Genomic DNA, 25,966 nt, shown 5'->3' with positions numbered 1-25,966 from the left:
GGCTCAGTAGTTACGAACACTGGCTGCTCTTGCAGAGGATCTGGGTTTGATTTCCAGCTCCCAATCATCTGTAACCTCGGTTGCTGGGATCTGACACCCTTTCTGGCCTCTGTGGACACTGCTTGTACTTGGTATAGGATGCTCATGCAGAGTAGGGAGATTATACACATAAAGCAAAATCCACACATTGTTTTAAATTAAAGCCAATGAAATCAGCCTATAAGAGGGACACAGGGAAAAGAGAGCTCATCAAGAAAATGACCAGAACCTGTCAGAGAGGTAGAAAGCACAGAGGGACAAGAAGCCCTAGGTGAGATTTCGTCACCAGTGGGGCTAGGTGGGTCATCTGTGCTCCTGTGGTTACCGCAATGTGACACAGAGCACGAACTGGATTGCGTGCCGACAGGTTTCTGGTGACTTGGGGCAGCGAAGTAGGAAACAGAACTAGAATTCAATTTTCTTTTCAATTACTAAAGGGGCAAACAGAATTATGCAAATCCTTACTCAAACTGTAGAAAAGCAAGCTAAATCCATCTCCCCCATGAACGAGAGTTTTAATTACCTTCCTAATGCTGAGATCTGTGGGACCCAAATTGATTTGAGAGGGATGCTCCAGTTGGTCTTTATTTTTGGGAGAACGTCTGAGTCTTAGTTTGCAATATGATTTTTTTGTTTCAAAATTAATTTTTCCTTTTCTAAAATCAGTGCCATTTTGAGAAATTAAGAGAGTTGTAATTTTTATTTTACAGGTGCTCTTTGACAACCAAAGCAAAGAAAGCAAAGGTAGGAGTCCTTAATGAACTGTTTTCCCGTTTCTCAGAGCTGTTGGATGGAGAGCTGTAGTCGCTGTAGCTCAAGTATGCTGGAAACTGCTGGTAAAAAGCGGGTGGTCATGGAAGGACGCTAAATCGGGATGCACCCCACATCCTGAACACTTGGGTCAGTTTGCTTTGTCTTCCTCTAGTACATGAGCTGTTGTGAGGTGTGTTAATCCCCACTTGGTAATGTCATTTCACACAGCAAGGGAGTGCTTTGTATAGCCAGTCATTATCCTGTAATAGGCACTCTAGATTAAGAATTGTGCTGAAACATTTGTACAAACAGAAAAAAAGAATAAGGCACGTAGGAGGGCGGGAGTGGTCATTGGTGCGGCTTTTGCACCGGAAATACTCCGTGTAAATCCAAATGTTCCGTCTTAAGTTACTGAATTTCTTGTATTAATGACATGGTAAAGGACTGACTGTCACCCCCCTGTGTCACTGCTTCTCCCCACCTTCCAGCACCTCTTGTTCTGCTCTTGGTTTGGGCAGTTCTTACAGATGCAGAGCTCCGAAATCCTGTCCCTCAGTCTTTATCTTAAGGTTTATTTATGTTCTCATGTGAAAAACTAGCAGTCGTGAAGCCACTGCGCAGAATCCCCATTCTTCAAGATTATAGTTTCTAGATGGAGTGGGAACGGAAACTCGTCTGAGATTTTATCATGAAAGTGGGATTGTGAGATAAGTGTGCCGAATAATCCTATAAAATAGCTGTCTACTTAGTAAACACAGTTATTTTTACTTTCATATACTCATTTTTCTATCATCTGCTGGCAACCAGTTTTAGCTCCACATCAGAACACTTAAGACCTCAGCTTCAGTTCTCACCATCGGAGCCCCGCCCTGCGACTTTACATTTCATCTGCCCACAGCCAATCTCGGCTTGACTTTATTATGTGGGAAATTCCAGAGCTAAATGTCTTGTGTTTTGAGCAATATACAGTTCTGAGTTATAAGATGACTTTCTGGGTGTCACTACTCTCTGGCTAAGATGTCCTTAGTATCCACACTCTATATACTACCCTCCTGTTAGTCACTCAGCAGCTCTCTCGGCTGCCAGCTTGATTTCCAAGGTATTGTAGCACTTGTATTCACATAATCATAATTTTCCCGAAAAATGACCAAACATCAAGACTAGTAACATTAGCAATTTTACATAACATACTGTCATAATTGTTGTATTGTTTTATTATCCATTACTATTAATCTTTCACTGTGTCTTAGCATTGTTATGGACATACAGGGAGACACAACTTATAGAACATTGGATATTATCCATGATTTCAAACAATTATTGGTCTTAAATCATCTCCTTCCCCCAAATAGAAGGGCAGCTCTAGTAAGCATCTTCTGCTCTTCCAGCTCCTGGGAAATCTCAGTGCTCAGCTGTCAGGCAACGTAATTGGCTGGAACCTTACCAGGCAGGGTCCTCAGGGGTATGCTAGATTCAGCAGCTGCCCTGTTAAAGCCCCCACGTGGCATCTGTTCCTTCCAGTCTGTGATATGCCTTTCCACCAAGTGTACATTCTCCTGTTTGTGCTCATTTTCAACCATGTTTCACCATCAGCAGCTTGTCAGCTAAGAGAAAAACAGACAAAAAAAAAAAAAGCTCTCTTTTAAAACGGAGTGATGTCCCCAAAGCAAGTTGTATCAACAGAGAGCTCTCTGCTCCATCTTTCTTGGTGACATTCTAACCTGCATTCAAGGATGCTTCACTCCTGAAGTGTCTGGATGGGCAGCCTGGAGGCTTTTAAACACTATTCTGGAACTTTAATAATGAAAATAAGACAGATAGTTTTCTTTCTATCTTACGCACAGGCAACTTGTTGCTGCTGAAGACGATTTCTCGTCACGCAAAGGCTGTGGCTGGGAAAGTGAAAAGCAACTCACAAGGGACTAGAAACCGCAGTCGCTGTCCCTAAGCAGTAAGGCATCACGTGGGGGGGCCTGCCCTGCAGGCACCGCCATGGAGTGACAGTCCTGGGTGAGATGTGGGATCCCTCTGCATTTTTAGGTAGCACATATGGGGATCTGTCTGGTAAAATCGAAATGCTTTAGCTGCTTAACCATGAAGCCATTTAGTATTTCATTTGGGAGGAGAAAAGATGAATAAGCCAGCAAGCCAACAAACAAATACTGGGGGTAAGGAAATGTTGGCAAGCGATGTCTGTGCACAAGTTTTGTGCACGTTAACTCAAACAAGAATTTCGGAATCCGAGCTCAAATTTCCAAATATATGAAGTTTCAAACTGGTTTTTTAAAAATTAGTTTTCCTCATTCTTTACACCTATCTTTATGATACATTGATAACTTAATCTTCATGGTCATTCCCTCTTGCTGTTTCTAAAATGTGAAGTCAGCTCCTTTCCTTCTAGTCCGGCTCTTCCTTCCTTGTTTCCAGATGGCCGTGTTTAGAATCTTCTCCGTTCTCATCTTACCTGAAATGTGATGTTGCTGTCGATTAGCGAGACTCAAAACATCCAGATGTGAGGAGGGCCATGACATAGGAGGATATGATTGTGACTCGGGCCTACTGTCTGTCCGTAGAGAGTGACACCTTGGTGATTCTTTCGTATATTTCAAGACAGCCCATGTTTCCTCTGGTCTCATTCTCTGACTCGGGTGGAAGTGGAACCAAATGCGAGTGTGATCTCAAGAAGAAAGCACAGGTAAGGGAGGGGTCTGTAAGCCAATCTGTACCGCTTCCCTTGATAGGGAGCGAGATGACGCCACTAAACGTCATCCTCAGGAACAGAAAGACCTCAGCCTTGTGATGGAACCAAGCTGCGCTGTAGTGACTGTGTATCAATGGCTTCAACTTATACCTATCATACAGTGGTCTCGCTGTCAGAGAAAAGCTAGCGACGAATGGTCCAATTAATATGGACAAAAGCATGTCCTAAGGGATGTACTTTACTTCTGTTCCACTAGATTTGGGACAAGCCCCTGAGCCCAAGCGTCTCCCTATCTCTTTGCCCTCCAACCTGTAACTGTGACTCCACCATATACCTTTAGTGATTGTTGAGCATCTATTGCGTCCCTGGTCCTATTCAGTGCATCAACAACCTAAAGGTAAATGAGGTAAAGCCATCCTTCCCTCAAGCTTACCTACCGTCAATCTTCCCCAGAGATTTTGTCAGTGAAACCGGACATTTACAGTAGCACTGTGGCTTTTTTACTGAAATTTATCGTAGTGAGATTTTACTGAAATTTATTGTAGTGAGATTTTAAACTTCGGATTTTTCTTGTGACTTTGCAGAGAGACTATCGCGGTTCTGTGGCAGTGTATCCAAACAGGCCACAGCAAAGACAAGGTTGTGCCTGGAGGAGTCTTGCTGTATCCGGTTAGAAAGAGTGTAAATCTGCCCTGAAATTTGAGTACCACAAGAGGCATCAGAGCTCACTGGGTCAAGTTAAAATATGACTTTCTCCATGTTTGAGTTGTCCCAGGTTGTTCTGAGTGCTCAGCTGTTGCCCTGTGAAGCTTCCAACTTAAAGGAACCCTTGCTATCCGCTGTAGTCCAGTCCTTCTGAACAGAATTCCTCAAGCCTCCTGGGAGTCCCCGGAGCAGGGAGAGGAAACAGAAGGGAGATGTTCAGCAAAGATGAAATGTACACTGTTCCTTAAGATCTCAAGTGACTTCTGCACTTCTGCTTCACATCTTTGTCCCTTACTCTTCAAACAGAATGGCTGCCTCCTTCCCAGAAAGTCCAAATGCTATGGATTTTAAAACACCTCATCTGCCAGCTCTGGCTGGGGCGGACTCCTCAACTGAGTTCTCTTGCCGCAATCTCTTGTTCTCCTTCAGAGTACTTGTCAGAAGTTGAAATTGTATCTCCCTTCCCCTACATTTCTGCTATGCCTTTCTTCCCTGTTCCTCTTCCCTTCCCTCCCTCCCTCCGTTCCTCCCTTTCTTTGCACCAGACTAGAATGTCTGTATATTTGCTATTTATCCCTTAAGCCCATCAGACAGCTGCTACACAGTGGGGCCTCAAAAACATTTGCTGCTTTTTTTCATATTAATACATTGTTTGACCTCAAGAAAAGTGTGTTCAAAAAAGAAAGGAAGGAAGGAAGGAAGGAAGGAAGGAAGGAAGCAAGAAAAGTGTGTTCAACAGGGTCATCTGTATTAATAAACTAATAGAGTCAATGCTATAATACTTCAGGTTGTATATTATAAAGAGAGCCATGTTTCCTTTAAGAGAATTCACATACCGTGTGATCCACCCATTTACACTATGCAAGTGTAAATACCCAACCCGCAGAATCGTACAAGCAGCGCCATAATCAACTTAAGAAGGTTTTCATACTACAGAGAGAAACTTCTGACGTTAGCATCAATCTTCATACCCATCCTCTGGCCCATGGTATCTCTTCCGATTTGCCTGTTCTGAATGTTTTGTATAAATGGAATCACCCTGTGCAGGATGTGTCTGGATTTTTCTTTCTAGATAATAGTTTGTTTACCATAGTGAGCTGTTTTTTCAGCCTATGGATACTTGGATTGTTCCCCCTTTTGACTATTGCAAATAATGACCACTTGTTGGTTTTTTTTTTGTGATGGGGGAGACTTTTTTTAAAAAAATTTCTTGTGTGTATTATAAAAAATTGGTCTTCCGAGTCTGTGTTCAACTTTTCAATGAAGAACCAAACCACTTTCCAAAGTGGTCCATTTGAGAACCTCGGAGTTGGCGTGTGGGGGCTTCTTTTCTACATGTTCACCAGTAAAAAAACTTACTATGTTTTTATTACTACCATTTCAGTGCAGATGAAATAATAAGTTCTTATGTACATTTTTCTGATGACTAATGACATAAAACTTTTTTCCCCACATGTCTTTGGACCACTATATATCTTCTTAAAACATCTGCCCAGATTCTTTTTCAGGACAGTCGGGGTTATGTAGAGAGACCCTAACTCAGAAATAAATAATACACAAATAAATAAAAACAAAGGGCATTTTAAGTTTGGTTATCTTTTTAAAATATTGAGTAGTATAGCGGTGTTAAATATTCTTGCATATAATTCTCTCGGGATTTGTGACTTATAAACAAATGTTGCCTCCTGGCCTTCGGGCTGTACTTTCTAGGTGACAACCTTCTGAAGTACAAATTTATTATTTTTTAACAAATTTCAATTTATCTTTTTATTTTTATTGCCTCTAATTATGTCTTGTTGTTATTCGTTTATTTTTGAGTGAGAGTATGATCTATCCTTTATGAAACTAAAGGACAAAGGAGGATTTAGCAGAAAATTAAGAATAGAGAGCTTAATTGAACTGAGCAATGAAGTACGCAAAGATTAAAAGAAGTAAAAGGAACTCGGCAAACAAGAATCTCCCAAATGTCTTAAGTAGGATTTTTAGTATGTTTAATCTGTTAATGTAGCTTATAAAAAGCAAAGCACTGAAAATGCACTATATAGCCAAGGATGGCCAGCCTCACGCTTTTGGTCCTCCTGCCACTCCCCAAGTTTCAGGATTATTGATATTTGCCACTATATCCTGTTTGATGTGGTACTGGGTTTCAGACTTGGGGATTCATGCATGCTAGTTTAGCACTCCACTAATGAAGCTGGAGCTCTAGCTCCTGGGATTATGTCTGAGAAGGCTTTGGCTTTCTTCTTAGAGTGCTGTGGCTTCAACACTCCCATTCTGACCTGTGGTTCTCTTCCATTTGGATTGCTGCTATTGGAAATACCTTCCTTTCCCCATTAAGTTGGTCATTGCACTCATATACGTATATATTTAAGTATAAAGTGAAATCTAGATGATCCCACTTAGAAGATATAAAATATTTGTCTTTCTTTTCTTTCATTACCCCTTCTTTCTCCGCTTCCTTTATACCTCTTCCTCCCCCAGGGTTTCCATGGTGTATGTGTGTGTGTGTTCTCTATTTGATAGACATAAGCAATACTTATTTTTATGAGCTTGTCACTTTCCACTTAATGACAATCTTCAAATTCATCCAATTCTGTGGAAAAAAAGGGCATAGTTTCATTCTTCATGACTGAAGAAAGCTTAGTTGGGGCTTTTCTCAATCCCTTCACCTGCTCATGGGCATCTCAGTGGTTCCTCTCTTGGCTGCTGTGGATAGTGACCTAGAAGACATGGGTGTGCAAGCATCTATGGTATGCATACTGAAAATCCTTACGACATATACCCAGGAGTGGAGCAGCTGGTGTGTGGTTGGTGCAGGCTGGAGGGAAGCAGGGTTACAAGTGGAAAAAGGAGGCAAGAGGTAGGAACAGGGGGTGGGTAAACATGCAAAGTACAATGATTTGTTTGAGTGTACCAGCGTGTGAAAATGAAACCCATCCTCTCATGCACTGTGTATTAAAAGTGGAACATTTTAATTCCACTCTTGGAAAAAACTGATAACCTGGTTAAAACAGAGCCATCCTGCTTCCCTCGGATGCCTTCACGCTCATAGGCTGCATTCTCTTTCTCAACCACACACGCTGTGTGCACTTTGTTGCCTGCTCTTGGTCTGTCTGGAGAGTCTTTATTTCCTTTGTCTTCCAAACTCCTTCTTATCCTTGAGCCTGACCCAGTGAAATCTGCTATGTCTGATCCTTGAGGCTTTCTCATCAACATATCGTGTAATCTTTTGAACCGTTTGTTTTTCTCACAAGATAACTCCTCCACTTTTTTAATTTTTCTTCATTGTACTTTTCTGCTGTTTATTAGCGTATGGATAATACTATGGATATGGCTGGGCAGTGGTGGCGCACACCTTTAATTCCAGCACTTAGGAGGCAGAGGCAGGTGGATCTCTGAGTTCGAGGCGAGCCCGGTCTACAGAGCTAGTTCCGGGACAGCCAGGGCTACACAAAGAAACTGGTCTCAAAAAACTTAATAAATAAATAAATAATATGGATATGAATCTGTGGTACTGAATTAGTGGCAATGTTCTGGGTTTAGAATTGCAAAGACTCTAAGCAATCTATGGAGACTCAAAAGAAATCAAGCACTTATTAAAGAAGAAATTTAATCTGAATGAGAACTGAAGCCCATGGCAAAATACTATTATATTTTAATTTTTCTGATAAATGTCCTGTGGCTTTACCATTGCTTTATCACTCTTAAGGACAGAGCCAGGGAAATGCTTCCGGCTGGGGCAATGCTGTCGGGTAAATGCACTCACCTAGTGTAACTGGAGATTGCATTAGTAAAAACACCTTTAAAGCCCATCTTCTTTTTTTTTTTTTTTAGTAAATTTTATTAAATTATAAAAGTTTCCATTTCCGCCCCCCCTCCCAACACCCTCCCACTCCCCCCACTCCCCCCCTCCTTCCCCTCCGTCCCCCAGGGCAGTCAGGGTTTCCTGCCCTGTGGGAAGCTCCAGCTCCCTCCCCCTCCCTCCAGGTCCAGGAAGGCGAGCGTCCAAACAGACTGGATCCCCAAAATCCAGCATATGCAGAGGAAACAGGTCCCAGTGTCATAGTCAATGGTAAAGCCCATCTTCTTAAAGGCCATCCCTCACTTAGTCCTCGTAGTATATTTAATGGATAGATACTGTGGGGTGTTTACCTTGCAAACCCACAGTTAGTTTGAATGGATAGATTTTACAGTCTATTTATAAAGAAAACTGTTTTTGAAAGTGTTTATAAAGTCAACATGGTATGCAATCGTCTAAAATTAAAGCCTGAAAATTATTCAAACTGATGACAGAAAAGAACGAAATGTAAAAGCATTGTTTCAAAGGCCATTTTCAACAACAGTGAAGTGTAAAATTGTCTGTCTTTTCTGGAATAAGAGAGAAAATGGGGAAATTCTAACATCTAGGGCAACAAAAGGTCTGCTTGCTCTGCACTGTTCTTGCCTTTCCTTTCCTGAAGGCTTTAGTGTCAATACCCAGCATTCACCCTGCTGGAGAGTGTTCTAACTGTGATTAACAGTATCTATTAATCTATTGTGATTAACAGTGCAACATTGTATCTATTTAGATAAAGTATTTCTAATAAAATATACAAAGAGAGTGAGTCTTGCCATTGTCTGATAGTCTGAAGAATTCAAATATTTCAAGTCAGAAATGCTGTCAGGAAATAGGTGAAGCCACAGACACAGAGTTGTGGGATCAGCACACGGGAGAGCTTCTTCTGACAAACCACCATTAAGGGTTAGAAGTTTGCAAGGGAATTTTGATAAGACTAGCTGGGCCTGGAGGGGTGTGCTTCATAAGAAATGTAAAATTCATCCCAGTTATTAAAAAAAAAAAAAAGAACCACATTCTTCTCCTATTTAATCCCCAAGTGCCTTGAACTTTGGGGTTAGTGGTGCTGGTGGATGCCACCTTCTCAGTTGGAAGCTGGGCTGAGATTCATGTCAGAGAACGGATGCTGTTTGTGTGGGTTGAGGATAGGTTGAGCTTGGGGTGGTTTGTGTCTCCATTACTCTCTACTTACGAAAGGAATTTAAAATGTATGGTTGAAATAGTCCAGCGCTTAGCACAGGTGGATGACGGTAGCCATCTGTCACTGAACCCCCTTTCAGGGGAAGGATCTTCAGCACAGGGTTGCAGGAGTTAGGCATCTCCTATGGGACCTGCGGGGGGGGGGGGGACTGGAAATGACAAAACCGTCTGTTACTGTAAGTGAATTTGGAGGTAGGAGATAGAGCCTGATGGCTTTGGGGCGGCCCTGCCCTTGGCCTCTTAGCTGTGAGTCTATTGGGATGCTCAGAGCAGACTCGTGTCCCTTTTGCTCTTTGACGGAAAAGTGGCGAGGCGCCTGCCCTTCTCTGCTCCCTGCTCCTGCTTCCGTTTATCTCACCATTAACATCCTCTGTGACCGCAGTAAAAAGGAGGCACGAGATTGTCCCAGAAGATCCTCAATAAATCACCGTACAGTGAATGACCTAACAGCCGTGTGTTGGAAGCATAATCCCACCATGCAAACACTAGTATTGATTTTTCGCTAACCTTGCATTAAGCACTTAGCGACAGACAGTGATAGATTAGCCGTGCCCTCGGTGTGTACACTCAATGCTAGAGTCACTGTGGAGGATTCGGAGATTCCGAGCTAGACATGCCCTACATGCTGGAGACCGGTGCACGAAAAGGAGGGAAATCATGTCCCATAAGGCTCAGGGGGTTGAGCTGTAAAAGCACAGGCTGTGGCTGTGGAGATGAGCGTGTTTAATGTAACAGGACGAAATCCCAGTGAAGCGTCCTCACTTGGGAAGGTATCTGCTGTTCTGGTGCAGATAGGTGAATACAGATGATTATGTCTCATTACTAGGAGGCCAGGGGAAGCATGTGGAAAGGAGAAAGTTAGAGCCTCTCTCACTGTGCAGAGTACATGTCTTCCCTCGGTGTGTAGTCCCAAGTACAGACTCTGGGGCCAGACTCCATCGCACACCAGTGGTGTGACCCACGTAAAAAAAACTCAATAACCTGGACGTGCTCATCTTCCTGTCTGATGAATAAGGGCAGTCACAACACCTCTCGGAATTGTCATAAGGATGAAGTAAGTCCCATGTATAAAGTCCTTAAAGCAGTCTCTGATGTATAGTAGAGGATACTAAATGTCCCCCACAATATCTATTCCCACGCACAGTTCTGGGTAGTGGACATATGACAGTGACCAAAACCTGACACTTCATAAAGCCTGCTTGCTAGCCTGGGGAAAGGTGACGGAATAAGGAAACAACCTCTGAGTTAATGTGACAGCGGGTCCTGGTTTGCTTTCCATTGCTGTGATGAGCACCATGATCAGTGAGCGAAGTCAGGGCCGGAACTCATCCGGAACAGATACAGGAACCGTAGAGAAATGCTGATACTGACTTGCCAGCTTGGCTCTCTCAGCTCACCTGTCTTAGACAGCTCAGGCCTATGTGCCCACTGGTGGTACCCATGATGGGCTGGGCCCTCCTACATCAACTAGCAATTAGGAAAATGCTCCACAGACATGCTCACAAACCAGTCTGATGGAGGCGGGGTTTCAGTTGAGCTTCCCTCTTCCCAGGAGGGTCAAGTAGACTGTCAGGATTAGCCATAGTATGGCTATAATGGAAATACCAGGAGAGAGAGAGAGAGAGAGACAGAGAGAGAGACAGAGAGAGAGACAGAGAGAGAGACAGAGAGAGAGACAGAGAGAGAGACTATGTGGGACTGGTGTTGTCTGTAGGAATGGCCAGGGTAGAAGGTCTCTTCACTAAAAAAAACATTTGAGCAGAGGTTTGAGGAAAGGAAAGACAGAATTATGTTTTGAAAATTCTCTCTGAAAAAAAAAATCTGTGCCATTTAATTAGGAAAATGAGTTTGATATCTAGAACAATAGTTTTTGTTTGTCTGTTTGTTTTGTTTTCCTGTAGAACATTGTAAATTGGGCTGGAGAGAGAGATTAACAGTGGGGCATGGGTACTGCTCTTGCAGAGGACCCAAATTAAGTTCCCAGCACCCACATCAGGTGACTCACAATTGCCTGTACCAACACAGACACACACACACACACACACACACACACACACACACACACACAAGTTCAAATAGATATGTAAACCACAGACTAGAAGGCCTTGGGACTTGAACAATATTTTGAATCTGCTAACAGACTGGCAGGCAAAGCAGCATGGAAGCATGATTAGGAACATAGGATATTCACTGGCTAGGTTCGGGGTCTCACTCTTAATGACCACAGGAAAAAAATTAAGATTTTTCTCACTAGCTTTGTGATCTTCATTCTGTTTACTTGACAAGTCGAGCAGCTCACCCAGAGTTCAGATCTTCTCATGGGCGTGGGTGGGATGGATGCAGCCCTCGTAAGTCGGGTGTCTGATGTAAGACTACTTCTCTGCATGGTAGTGCTCAGTATCTATCAATATTAATGTTTTCTGAGTCACGGACAAAGCAAGATTGGAAGAGAAAAAGAAAGAACTTGTTTCTGACCTGTCCCATATCGCGTTTGTAGTTGGAATATTTGAGTACTGGAGAACCCACAGTGATGATGACTTAAGAGTCAGAAGCAAGGCAGGACAGGGCTCTTGAGTTTTCGAGACCTTGGCACCCTGTCCTAAGGCCTTAGACTTCTGCAGTAGTCTGTGTGGTGTACGTAAAATGAAAGTTCTCTGGCTCATCCAGGCAATGTGTATATGTTTGCATGTCTATGTGTGTGTCTGTGTGTATGTCTGTGTGTGTGTGTGTATGTGTGCCTGTGTGTGTTGTGTGTCTGTGTGTGTATCTTCACATATGCACATTAGAGTCAGGCAGAGGGATGGGGAGTGGGAAGCAAGTGAAACTTACAGCAGCAAACACTCACAGCCCCACCCTCCTCCTGGCAGGCCATGTGCCCTCCCTATGCGGGGGGTGGGGGGGGGCTACAAGAAGCATAGAGGGAAATAAACACCATAGGTCACCCAAAGCAGGACCTCTCCTCCCAACCTAGGGATTCATATGGACACTCAGTCTTTGCAGTATGCAGTGGCCTGGGTGGTGGAAGGGGGAGAGAACTCTGTCTTCACTCCCTGGAGGCAAACGGATTTTGAAGCCAGCCTGGTGACAGCCCCTTGTCATGGCCCTCAGCTATTGTGACTTATTCTTAGTCACACCTGCAGGTTAAAGGGCATATCTGAGATTCTCTTTCTGGAACACTGCTGATTCCAAGCCGCCACCCATGCATTCCAAACACACTCCTGTTCCAAACATCATGCCACCCCTGACTCTGCCCCCCTCCCCCAAACAGCAAAAGAGAACTTTACTTTGATCGTTCCTGTTTGCCGAAGAACATCCTTCTGGGTCTCTCGCTTTTACAGAAAAAGACTTCAAAGGAAATACACCTGGGGAGCGACTTACACCAGCAAACATCCTGCTGCTTCTCTTCCTTTTTCTGGGGCCTGATTTATGTGCGTGTTTTCCCGGTTTGTATCCGCTCCTTACCACAGTGTACTCTATGGCTCCCGGGTGTTTTCATCTGTATTCTGGGAGCCACAGAGAGGAGATACTCTCTTCAGTACCCGTGATGAGCTTGAATCATCACCATCTATTTCAGCCTCATCTGTGACCCACTGGACGTCACTCACACCAGTTATTAAACTAGGTAAAGATGGAGGTTTGTGCACACCTCAAGAGGACTGAAGCAGATCCTGTAACCAAACAGTCCTGTTAATAGCACATAGAGAAAGAAAATAAAAAGGAATAGAAGTGATAAAACCTTGATAAGAATTCACAGTGAATCTGGAATTGACTCTTTTATACATACAGCCAGTGGAAGCTTGATATGTCTTAGTTTTATAGTGATGTAAGATTAAAAATAATAGTGGGATACCTATGGCTTGGTACCCAGATGGACTGTTCACTACTGAAGGAGCGTAACCTCAGGCTTCTTAAGCGGTGATGACACTATGTGATGATGCCACGTTAGGACACATTCTGGAATTCATGTCTGGGTTCTGTCTCATTAGTGACATGGGGAAGCATAAAATATTTATTTATAGGTTATTATCTTTCTTTTCAAAAAAGAGTGTTATGGAACCTACAATAATCAAATATGAAGTTTGCTGTGTCGATACTATTTTTAATATGAGCATGTGCATCCATAATCTCAAAATTTTCAGCACCATTTACATACTTCTTATTCGTCGGACATTCCATTAGCCATTGAATTCTGCCAGAATTATCCAAAAAGTGATTTGTTTTGAAATATCATAATTCCTATGCAATCATTCTGAAGTCTACACATGTACACACATACATAGACACAGATACACACATGCACACACACACAAACACACACACACACACACACACACACACACACACACACACACACACCTCATTCCTATCATACCAGTCTGTTATCTTGGCTATGATAGTCCACATTGATGCAAAACACTAGATCCTTATTTAGAAGAATATGCTTACATTTTTATTTTAAATTTCATAGAATTTATTTTAACTATATGTATATGTGTAAGTGGATGTAGATGGATGTACACATATGTGCAAGTGCCCTTAGGGGCCAGATATAGAGCATCTGGAGCTGGAGTTACAGGCAGTTGTGAGCCTTCCCTCGTGGCTGCTGGGAACCCAGGTCCTCGGCATGTGCAGCTTGTGCTCTTGACGGCTGAGCCATCTCTCCAGCAGCAGCAGGTGCTTGCGTTTTCATTTTAACGTCCTGCATTTACTGTGTAGTTCTCGTTGCTCCAAAGACTGAGCTATTACACTATGATTGTCAGCCTGACTTTATCCAGGAGGAAAGAGCGACATGGCTGGTTTCCCAAACCAGCTTTAAAAGGTCATTCCTTTCCAATATTATTTTCTTCCCCTTTCAGACATCAAGGCTGTCGTGGTAGCAGCAGTTGGAGACACATTCTGTCTCCAAGCGTGGGAGGCATACAACATGAATCTAAGGATGCTGTCCATCACCTCTCACATGTAAATATTCTCATACATGTATTCATGTCTTTTTGTACTCTCTGACTTTTGTATTGGCCTAAGCCTTGATTGCATTACCTGATGTTTTGTGCCTACCCTTTAGTACTTTATTTTTAATTTGCGTACAATTCTTGCATACTTATGAAGGTACCATACAATGCTTTGATAGATATATAGGTGACATTTTGTAAACTTCAAGTTGGGGTAAACACAGCTGTCATCTCAAATGATGATCACTTTTTAATGATGAAAACATGGATGACTTCTTTCTATCATCATCCTCATCCTCATCCTCATCAAACACCAGAAACTCTATTCCTGATCTATCAACCATCTGCTGTTCTTCCCTTCCTCATTCTCCATGGCCCATAGTAGCCACCCTTCTTTTCTAAGTTCCTGTGAGCTCAATAATAAAGTCTAGAGGACATATAAGTGATGTTGTGTTGTATTTGTTTTTCTGTGACTAGTTTCTTTTACTTAACGCAGTGACCTCCAGTTCCATTTGCATTTCAGTTTTGATATTGTTGTCCTCAACTTGGAGATAATGTGCAATAACTGCACATCAATTTTAAAATATTATAAGGATGGAAAAATAATGGACATAATAAAAATGACAGTAAAACATTAAAAAACATTCTGCTGTATTGAAACCATAGGCCCTACACCCATGTGACAAAATTAAATTAGAAAAAAATGAGGCACAGCAGAGCCATCAGTAGGCTGTTTCAAATGTTCAAGTCTTCTGGTAATTTGAAGCCAGGATGAGCTAAACCTAGCCACGGTTTACCCATGGAAACTGATAAGGAATTGAGGAGGATGTGAGAGCCATCTAATCATGACACAAATCTGAACCTCAGTGCAGAGAAGAAAGGAAAGTTGAAAAAAAACATTGTTGACTTCCATTCAATCTAATGAAAATCTACACAGCCTCAGAGGTGTCAGTAGGGACAAAAGGCATGAACTCCCATGGCTCTCAGGGACTGGCTCCTTTGTAAGGCTGCTGTGTTCTGGGACTGGCTAGCCATAACCCACAGACGTCGCCCGACTCAAACAAAGCAAAGGCACCTCAGAGGATGTCGCTGGGCCTAGGGTCAGTGCAGCTCCTTGCTGCAGCCAAATGCCTGGCTGAAGTAACTTGAGGTAGAAAAGGTTGGTTCGGGCACCTGGCTGAGGAGCTGAGTTCATCACGGTAGGGAAGGCGAGTCAACCACACACCTAGCTGCATGATAACAGAAACTTGCAGCATGATTTGCTCTCATCTTAGCGGAACAAGGAGTAGGGGATCAGAGCAGAAGCTGAGTAAGGGCACAACCTCCGAAGACTGGAGTCCAGGGACCCATGCCTTCCAGTCAGGCCTCACAGCCTCCGGAAACAGTGCCACCATCTGGGAGCCAAGTATGCAAATACATGAGCCCTGGGGGGGGAGGGGCACCTCAGAATCAAACCATCGCCCACAATGAACATTATTGAGAAAGAACATATGTAATTTGTCTGTTCAAAACTCTAGTTTTACTATGAAAATGGTTTATAAATGAGTAATTCGAAACAAATAAACCTGAGATCTTAAAAATGCAATTTTGTCTTAGTAAGTTCTGCCCAAGTGTATGTATAGGAATCACCGCACCCATGGAGACGGTATTTGGCACTGGGAATCTTGGGGTTAGCTGGTGATTAGGTCATGGCAGCAGGACCCTCATGAATGAGATCAATGACCTTATACAGACCTGGCTTCTTCCACCACTGAGGTCAGAGCAGTGGTTCTCAACCTGTGAGTCATGACCTCTTTGGAGGTCAAGTGACCCTTTCACAGGGGTCACATACCAGATATTTGCATCACAATTCATAGCAGTAGCAAAACTACAGTTAAGAAGTAGCATTGAAAATAATTTCATGGTTACGGGGTCACCGTAGCAGGAGGAACTAACTATATTAATGGGTCGCAGCGTGAGGAAGGTTGAGAAGCGCTGGATTAAAGGCAGTCTCTGGGGAAGTGGGCTCTTACCAGGCACCACACCCACCAGCCCAGCCTTCAGACTGGGACAAATGTTTCCTCAGAATATCAACTGCTATGACTTAGCTATTTTGTTGTGATACCCCCAAACGATTGTGAGGGACGCATCTCAAATCCCGTGTTGGACCTTGATCCCCTTATCTTTTATTTCTCAGAAAGCCACATGCCTGTCAGTAGCTAATACTCATCACTACACTGCTGAAATCTGGAGTTTCTAAAAGCATGTTCTTCTTGCAAGTTGACAAAGTTGCTACAGCCTTCATGTAGATAAAGACTCGCATGCCCTTGGTCGGAGATAATGAACTCCGTCCACGTGGTCATCGCGAGGCAGCTGAGCAACTGCACTCTCTCCAGAGCTCGGGTCTATGTGGCCAACAGCTGCTGAGGTGCAAGGGAACCGACATTTAATGAGCCTAAAGTTATATAACTAACTTCCATAACAATATATAAGTAAGCATGCCTGCCCTTTGCTTCTGATTGAGAGACAGGCTGTCTCTCAACGCCGCTTGTTACAAACAGCTTTGTGGGGGCAGAAAGTCCAGTGAGAAACGTAATCAGTGTGTGCTTTAGACCACACACAATGTGAAAGAACATCAGGGAGCCGTCGCTCAACACTGGCCACTCCCCAGCTGCTCTTGCCTGCTTGTCCTCAGCAGAGGGCCCAAGGAGACCATGAGTAGACCTCCACAGGCCCCGTCTATGTGGCTCTGTAGCCTCTGATTTTCTGATCCATAAATTGCAGTCATTTCTGCTTCCTGGGTTTTTAATCTCTATCTTCTCTATTCAGTGTTCTGTGTGCTTCAGCAGGAACCGCCATTCCTCATGTCTCAGTTCAGACTAGGCTCCATGAAGGAAGGCTGGGGTGACTGCAAACCTGCCCTGTTTCTTCCTCTCCCTCTCCTCCTCCTCCTCTTTCTTCTTCTTCTTCTTCTTCTTCTTCTTCTTCTTCTTCTTCTTCTTCTTCTTCTTCTTCTCTCTCTCTCTCTCTCTCTCTCTCTCTCTCTCTCTCTCTCTCTCCTTCTCTCTCCCTCCAGTGCTATTTCCTTTGGAATGTCTAAAACCTATATTTTATAATTTGGGTCCAACTATTCACGTTATTAAGTTGCAGGTACCAGTTTCCAACTACAGCTCTACTCCAATAGGGCAGAGGTGGGTGTCTTCATGTTTGTTTATCTTCTGACAACTGACAACTCCTGAAGCAGTTATCATAATTATTAGTCTTTAAATTGTAGAGACTCAAAACTAACTTCAGTTTCCTACCTAAGGCGGGACAGAATGATGTGACAGGCGCCCGAGACAGGCACTCCTCTTCTTTTGTTTTGTACTTCCAAGGAATGGAAACTACAGCCTGAGGCCCCTAAGGGAGGCTTATGGAGCCCATCTGCAGTAGGGAGGCCAGAAGGTGAGGGGAGCATCATTAGAAGACTTAAAGAAAGCATTGCCACCAGCAAAACCCTTGGGATGTGTCTAATTGTTACCGAAATCCTTCCTTTACTTCAGAGTGGGTGCTGTAGGCTTAAAAGATGTCAGAGTTGAGCCCCGATAATCACAGGGAATTGGTCGCCAGACCCCCGTGGATGCCAGTCTATGCCAAGTTCCTACAATAAGACATGGGGTACTTGCATTTACCCACGTACAATCCCCCTGCATGTTTCATAGAATCTCTTGATTATGTATACTATACAGTCTAGTGTAAATCATACGTCAATAGTTATTGCCAATTTGTTTAAGGGATTTTTTTCAGGCATTTTCAATATAGGTTGGTTGAATTCATGAATGAAAGGAATGTGATTTCCCTCAGGTCAGAGCTTCCTGTCTTTTACTGGAGAATGGCGACAATTCATCCATGGCTGACTTCTCTATTTCTTCATATTCCATAATCAATCTTTCTTATAGAAAATGGCTTGCAATCCAGAAATCACAGGTTATGGGCAAAGGCTTCACACAGGTGGGAAGGGATTTCCTGCTACAAGCCCTCACGGATTTTAACAATAACGTGGGGACTGAATTACTGTCATGGGAGAATTGAGAGATGAGCCTCTCCCGTGTTTTGCCAGATCTTTCCTAAAATGAACCAAACACTAGCACAGTAGTGATGCCCTGGCTCACTTGCTGCCTTTCCCACATGTGGAATTATACATCTCTTTACATTTTATTCCTGTTGTGATCATTATATATTAAGTACTTTGGGTATTATGAAACCAATAAGTAGTGTTGTAAGTGAGTATATGCATTTAAACCGGATTCGAATTGCCTTTAAAATCTTTGTTACTTATTTGTTAAGAAACTAAAATGTCCAGATTGTACTAACAGTCCATCTCATCGGGATCCATGTTGTCCTGAAATGAGGTCTTACTAAGTGCCTCAGGCTGGCCTTGACCTCCTGGTCCTACTCTCTCATCCACACAGAACTTACCCCTGGGTGAATTGTCATCTCCTATGCTTATGACAGGGAAACAATGTCAGGTAGACCTGGGCCCGGATACTCGATCCAAGTTGCACAATATCCTGTTTTGTAAACTGGAGTTAATGCTGCTATGACACACAGTGAGCAGATTCATATTAAGCCTCCCTTAGTGTCTGGCACAGGTGAGTATTTAAAGTCAGTTGACATTGTAGTTGTGATGACTATTGTATTGTATGTGTATTAGTATTCTAGGTTATATAGAATTTTAGTTCGCAAGGCATGATCAAAAACATAATCTCAGTCACGTTCCTGCACAGCCTTCAAAGCAGGCAAATGCTTTCTTCCCACTCGGCGAGGGTAATTGGAGGTTGAGAGCTTTACCCAGTTGCCCGAGAACTAGCAGGCAGAAAGAAGCTGCCTTCAGATTGGATGCCCCTGGACTTTGCCCACTATGCCATGTTGCCACTGTAATCACCTTCCTGCGTTTTTAGGAATCCCTTTCTTCATCTTCTGACTGGGTCGTCTAACCTGGGCTTTATAAACACCCCTGCTTTCTAGAGATGTGCTACCTAAGGCAGCCCCCTTCGCAGGCACATACAGCTCTTGTTTTGAGTTTGTTTCTAACGCACCGGGCGAGCAGTGCTTTGCGCTTTGCAGTAGTAGCTTGTGATTGTAGCTAAGCATTGGCAAGTCAATTTTCCAGACAGCTCTTCTCCGTGCTCAAGTGCAAACACTTGCGGTTCACCTCTGCAAAGCCTGGCCAGCGTTTGCATCTAGAACCCAACAAACGTGTCTTTGTTCCAGTGGATCTCGACATTGTTATAAAAGCTCTTAGGCATGAGCCAGAAGCCTTTCCCGCATTGTACCTTACAAGTAAGAGACAAAGGGCTTTGGGATAATTAAACAAAGCACAGTGTCTACATTCCATTTCCTCGGGACTCTAGCCCATAGTCTTAAAGCCAGTAGATGGAAGATAGTTGAGAGCCCCCGCGAGGCTTAGAAGATTAGATTCTTAATCTGTACTCACGAAAGTCTTCCTGCCAATGCATATGTGGTGGTATTGTGAAGCAGTTTTCTTCTTAATTAGCTGGAATATGGATGTGTGGTTAAATAAGGGTAAAGCTGTCTGACGGCACTCGTTCCCCCTCATCAGACTAACTAGAATACAGCAAAATGGATGCAGCATCCATCACATGCAAAGAAGATGTGAGTCCATCCTGTAGGCTCTTTTGCTTGGGAGCGAATATCTGGCATATGAGATCTTACTACTGACCTATAGGCGTGTCTGTATGATTACGAGCAATTTGGCTTCCCCATCCACTTCTCTCATGCTTTTGCTGATAAAAGAAAACGCTGAGTTGACTTAAAAAGAAAGTTGCACAGATCCCAGTCAGCAATGATTTGGGTAAATATCGTAAATACTACACGAACCAACTCTTGCCACCCGACAGTCTTATCGTTGAGGATTTAAAGTTTTGGTTTTTACTTAGCTAATTGTCAGTGTGCTCTGTCTTTTCCTTACCCAGAGCACACAATAAAAATATTATACTTTATCTAGATGTTGTTTCGTTTCATAAGATATAGTCATTCATTTTAATATAAAGCATACTGATTTTCTTAATAATTTAGTGAAGACTTCTTATATTTTAATTAGGATACAGACTGATGCTTTCTAGAAGAAAAGAAGGGGAAATTCTTTCTGCCTCACAAACATACACACATGCACACAGCACACATGCACACTCACACACACACACACACACACACACACACACACACAGAGTAAGCTGCACGGTGGTTAAGAACATCCAAGTTTGACCTGCCTGCCTAGCATCATGGAAGTGAACTACTGAAGCAGTAGCCAATGTACAGAAGTCCTCGCAAGAGTGCAGTGTGCAAACCCATCCAGAGATAGGAACAGAACATAGAGGTTTCTCTAATGTTGTTTTCCTTCAGGCTTAATGTTCAAGATGAAGAGTACTTTGTTTCTTAGCTGGAGACGGGCCTTCAATTCTCTTAGCTGCCAGAGCTAAAGCCTGGAGGCTTAAGCCTGTCTTCTTCTCCAGAGAAGGCAGAGTGAAAGCGTCCCCTCTCTTTGGTCAAGACTGACAATTCCTTTCCGTGTGCCTCACATTCCTGACGCTGCAAATGCAGACTTTGAGTTGCCCTTCCAGTGCTCCTGACAGATGTGCACTGATTCATTTTCCTGTCCTTGTTTCTACTCTGCAATGAGTTATACATTTATAGAGAGGCTAGATGAACAGTGTGTTTCCCAAGAATGGGGCTTATGCTTCTTATGGGAAAAGCCATAGGGCAACATCCCGGGGTCCCTGACAACTTGTTCTGACTGAATCAGGTGGTCAAGGGCCTCGGGAGGCAAACATCAAGCTCTCCAGAAACTCGGGGTCAATGAAGGCATCTTACAGAATTGATCCTGCCATTCTTTGATGATAATGCTGGTGTCCTGTCACTTTTCCTTATGGAAATCATGAACAGATATCTATTTCCACCAGGGCAAACCGAAGAAATGATCCCACATACATGTAGATTGGTGGACCAGGGAGTTTACTGGAGTGAGCTGTTCCCAGCAACTATTACTGCTCTGATGACCATGGGGTGGGACTGCAAATCTAACTTCCTCTGCTTCCTGGTCTTCCTGCAGGTCTTCTCAACTTCCTTGCTCTTCTGAGACTGCCGATTCCCTCCCAATTCAGAGCAAACAGCTACATAACATCTGGGAAGTGGTCGCATTCTGAGAGACACTTTTCGGTTCTGAGCTTAGGAATAAATTGAAGTAAAAAAGTATCAAGCTAATGTCTTCAACAGCTTACATAGCTCTCCTCGTAATGATATAAAGACAGACTTGCATGCTATTGAATTCTCGGAGCGGTTTGTCTTCTCCAGACCTGGTTTCCTCTATTTCCTTCTATTAAAAATTTCACAAGCTATCTACTGCTGAATTCGACTTCCACATCTTTATTTTATCTTTGTGAGGAAGAAGGGAGACTCACTCTTTTATTTCTTCAACTGATATTTTAAGATCGTACTAGGAAGTAAGCCGTCTCGGTAGAGGTGGATGTAAGAGTTTCTTGAGCCTTACAGACTTGAGAAGGTACTGGGATAAAACAACATCAACAAAACAAACAAAGAAAAAACTTAGAGGACTACTTTGCTTCCTAAGCACCCAAGTCAGACCCACATGCTTAAAGCCAATGAAGGAAGATAATTAACTGCGACTAATACAGTCAATTCATTTTAATTGCAACTGAGATAATTATTAAAGTAAATAATCACATAATACAAATTCAGTGACAGTAAATTCTATGTTTTATTAATGATATGTAATTAAATATGCACTTACAGTTTGAATGTCAGAGAGCAATTCCATTTCCGAACGACTTCACTGAATATAGCCTTTTTAGGTTCTCTATAGTTTATGATGGGGAAAATACTTGAAACCCCCTTTTATTGTAGTCTACTAGGCAAAGTTAGCAAATAAAACAGAACCAAGGAGATACACTGGTTAGAAGTGCTGGCTTAGCCATCTCCTTGCCACTGTCACCTGAACACTTGCCAGCCCTTTCTGCCATATTCTTCCACCGCCACACTCTCAGGAGACACGGAACAGTTCTCCTCGCTTTCTGTATTGCTTCATCTTCCTAAGGTAGCAATTGCAAATGCTGCATGGGTCAGGTAACCTTAGGAGGGCTAGTGTGGTGCGCAAAGACAGAGGCTGTGTGGTCCCATCAGCCACAGCAACAACAGTGACACATGTTCCTGTCTGCCACAGGTTACTGATGTGAGGACTGATCTCTGACTCAAGGGCAGATCTCAGCCTGCCAGGCTGCGGGGCAGAGTACCAAGTAGGTTATTTCAGGTCCATGTGCCTGGGCAAGTCAGAGTAGGGTGTGTCCACAAAGGGTATTAACAATGCAGGGCAGTGCGATATTAGTGACTTCCACAGCCCTGCGTAAGTGGGGAGCCTACAGATGCCACGAGGTCCTGAAAAAGATAGAACTTAGCTATGCTCCAGAGACAGGCAAAGCTTAAATAAAACAACCCAGGAGGAAAGCAGAAGCCTCACCACTTGTCTCTAGATCTTCCTAAACAATTTCCATCATTGGGGCAGCTCAGCCTGGGCCCATCTCTGTAGGACTTAAGGAATGCCACAGCAGCTAGGAGGTCTTGTATATCTGCAGGCCTTCTGCAGGTCACAGCCCTGTGGTCACACCCACCCCACAGCCGCAGCACTGACCCTACCCGGCAAACCTGCTCCAGCACCAGGCCTTTGCTGCCAGGGGAGAGCAAGCAGCACAGGATGGCTTTTTCCGGGCGGTTGTTCCCAGTCCCTCACCACCCAGCTTCAGCCTTGGTTTCCAGCACTGGTCCTTTGACAGATGTCCGACAGCCTCTGCGGCTTCTTGAATGCTGCCGTGTATTTCCTGATGACTCTGACCATCATTTCCCCCGGTTAGGGATTAGAGACTCGGTGACACATCCATCGCTTTATAAAAGGGCACCCGTAGGCTGTCACACATGTCCCTTTTTCTTTCCTAGCCTCACCTCCCAACACTCATTCGTGTGCACAAAGCCCACTTGAGCAGAGCAGGGAGGGGCAGGGAGTTCACCCTCTACAATGCCCTTGAAGCCAACCATCATGTTTTCTTCATTGTTTTGATTTGTTTGATATTTTTCTTTTGGATTTTTAACCCCAGCACCCAAAAGAGGGCCTAGCACCAAGAGGGAGCTTAGTGACTGTTTCTGTTATCCACAAAGCCCAAATGAAACACAACTATTCCAGTCAGTTTCAGCTGAGATTCCCAACTGTTGAGATCAAGACATCTGCTGCCAAGTGCCTCCACCCATGCCCCAACTCCAAACCAAGATCCCAGCAGGCCTATGTGTTGGCACAGGAGGGTGATTTAACTTAGTCTTTGACTGAGCTATCTGTTTCTTCTACCTGTCTTCAAGACCTGAAATTCTCTCTCCCATGTCTTGGAATCTGTTGGTGAGACTTACCACTGACGTCTTTATTTGATATCCCAAGTTTTTCATTTCCAGTTTTGTTTCAGTCTGGATTTTCGTTAGAGAATCTACTTCTACTTTGATATCTTGACTGTTTCTCCCAGTCTTCATTGAGGCATTTGTTCATATCCTCTTTATGGTCTTTAAACATATTCACGATTGCTGTTTTGAAGCCTTTGTCTTGTTCAGCTAAACTGCATCTCTCAGGGCCTATTGCAATAGGACTACTGGCTTCTGGAGGAGGCATATTGTTTTGGCTGTGTTTTTGGATTGGGATCTAGGTATCTGGAGTTATGATGTTTGAGGTGCCTCTTGGTGTAGGTATCTGGTCTTGTCTTTGTTGGGCGGGCGCTCCATTCTTTGATTGCCGTTGCCCACTCTGGCTGCTGGGCAAGTGTAGTGTCTGTGGTGTCTCTGGTAGGCAGGTAATGGATATGGATATGGGCTAGAAGAAAGGCTAAGAGTAGAAGGGGAAGAGAGCTAGGGAGGCCAGGTGGAGTGCCCAGGAAGTAGAGGGAGGGAGGGAAAGAGGGAGCCCCTATAGAGGGGCTTCAATAGGCAGGCTGCTTCTGGACAAGAGCAAGACTACAGAGACCAGAATGAAAGAGCTATGGGGGCCTTGGATACACACCTACATGGAGAGTCCCCAGGGAATAAAATTTTAGAAGGTCCAAGCTGAGAGATGCAAGTCACTGGCTGGTGTCTTATCCTTAGAGGGACTGCATCTTGGTTCCTTCCTCTTGCCTGTTCTGTAACTCCCAGTCACCATAAGGTGAACTGCTTTGCTCTACCATCCTCAATGTGACAGACCAGTCGATCTGAAACCATGCGCTCAAATACATAATTCCTCCTTTTAGGTTGTCTCTGCCATCTGCTTCACCATGGTGATGAGGAAAGTAGCTAACACAGTTGCCTTCCGCTGTCATTCTCTTTCCCTAGTCTTCCCCCTGAGCTCTGGACACATTTGCCCATCTCTCTTGTCCAGCGTGCAGACTCCTAGGGAGGTGAGTAGAGGCAAATGGGGAAGATTAAAGAAAGAGGCGCACTTCTCATGTTGACCCTTTCTGCTATTTGTTTGGCCTTACATTCACTGTGTCCCTGAGGAGCTGAGGATGGCATTGAACTCCTGACCCTCCTGTCTCAGCTTCCCATGTGCTTGGATAACACGTCAGTGCCACTGGTTCAAGTAGAATATCCTCACATCTATTTTTATGCCTAATCACTATTGGAATTACAGGATTATAGGGCTCTCTCTCTCTCTCTCTCTCTCTCTCTCTCTCTCTCTCTCTCTCTCTCGTGTGTGTGTGTGTGTGTGTGTGTGTGTGTGTGTGTGTGTGTGTGTGTGTGTGATTTATTGGTATATTTAAGTCCTTTGCAGTTATTGATTGAAAAGCATTTCCTTTCTTGGACCTATGGACTTAGCACACTCCTAAGCAGCATTAAGATTAATGATGATGGGTCAGAATTTAACAAACCATTCTGAGTGGTAACCTTTGCTGTGAGTTAACATCACCCTCCCCAGTTTGTAGCTTTGCCAACAGCAGAGCTCCTGCTTTAAAAACAAAACCAAACAAAACTGAATTCCTGTTGTTTACTTCTTTGAATTCTTTGTATATTCCAGACGTCAACCCTTTTTCGTATGTATACCTAACCCAGGCTGCCTTGTTTCTGAATGACTGGAGTCGTGTCCAGAAACTCCCTGCTTATCCCTATATCTTGAGGTAGTTTCCCTACTTTCTTTTTCTTTTAAGAGTCTCTCGTCTTACATTAAGGCATTTGTTTCATTTGGAATCGATTTTTCAGCAGGCTAAAAGAGAGAGAGAATGATCTTGTTTTTTTCCGCTTATGCTAAGAATTGCCCTGGGATTTTTTTTATGGGTTTTGCAATGAATGTGTAGATCCTCTTTTGTAGAATAGCCATTTTCACAGCCTTAATTTGTCCAATCCATGAGCCTGAAAATTTGCCCTATTCTAGTGTCTTCTTCATTTTTTGTATAGTATTTTTATAAGTTAGATTTGTTCTTAATTTTGAACACGTACAGAAAGCATACTGTCCACTGTCTCCGTCCACCCTCTCTAATCTCTCTGCCACCACCATCCTCTCTCCTCCCCACAAACCTTTCTCACATTCATGTCTGGTTTGTGTGTGTGTGTGTATGTGTGTGACCCACTGAATTTAAACAGGCTGCCTGTGTGACCGTGAGTTCAAAGCTATCCTTTGGAGGCTGGTGAGCACAGCACGTATGTACAGTTGTGTATATACAACTGAAAACATGGTATACAATCTGTGACTAGACCTCATCGTGCAAGGCGCAGTATTTGAGGTTATCA

General features: G+C 43.5%; 1 protein-coding gene across 6 annotated transcripts in view; it reads left to right on the top strand.

Annotated features, from left to right (window-relative positions):
• Positions 1 to 25,966, top strand: part of Stard13 (StAR related lipid transfer domain containing 13) — a 388,106-nt gene that overhangs the window by 123,667 nt on the left and 238,473 nt on the right. For all 6 annotated transcript variants that reach the window (XM_085685254.2, XM_085685251.2, XM_085685253.2 and 3 more), the window contains one exon: positions 750 to 783. Coding sequence is in view for 4 of the 6 variants with exons in the window: in XM_085685251.2 (XP_085541377.2) it covers positions 750 to 783 (34 nt within the window). In the remaining 2 variants the exon portion in view is untranslated. The remainder of the gene's footprint in view (positions 1 to 749; positions 784 to 25,966) is intronic.

Source organism: Myodes glareolus, chromosome 2 (genome assembly GCF_982192425.1).
Source record: "Myodes glareolus chromosome 2, mMyoGla1.1, whole genome shotgun sequence".
Lineage (NCBI taxonomy): Eukaryota > Metazoa > Chordata > Mammalia > Rodentia > Cricetidae > Myodes > Myodes glareolus.
The sequence above is the reverse complement of the archived record's forward strand: the minus strand, read 5'-3'. Positions and strand labels throughout refer to the sequence as shown.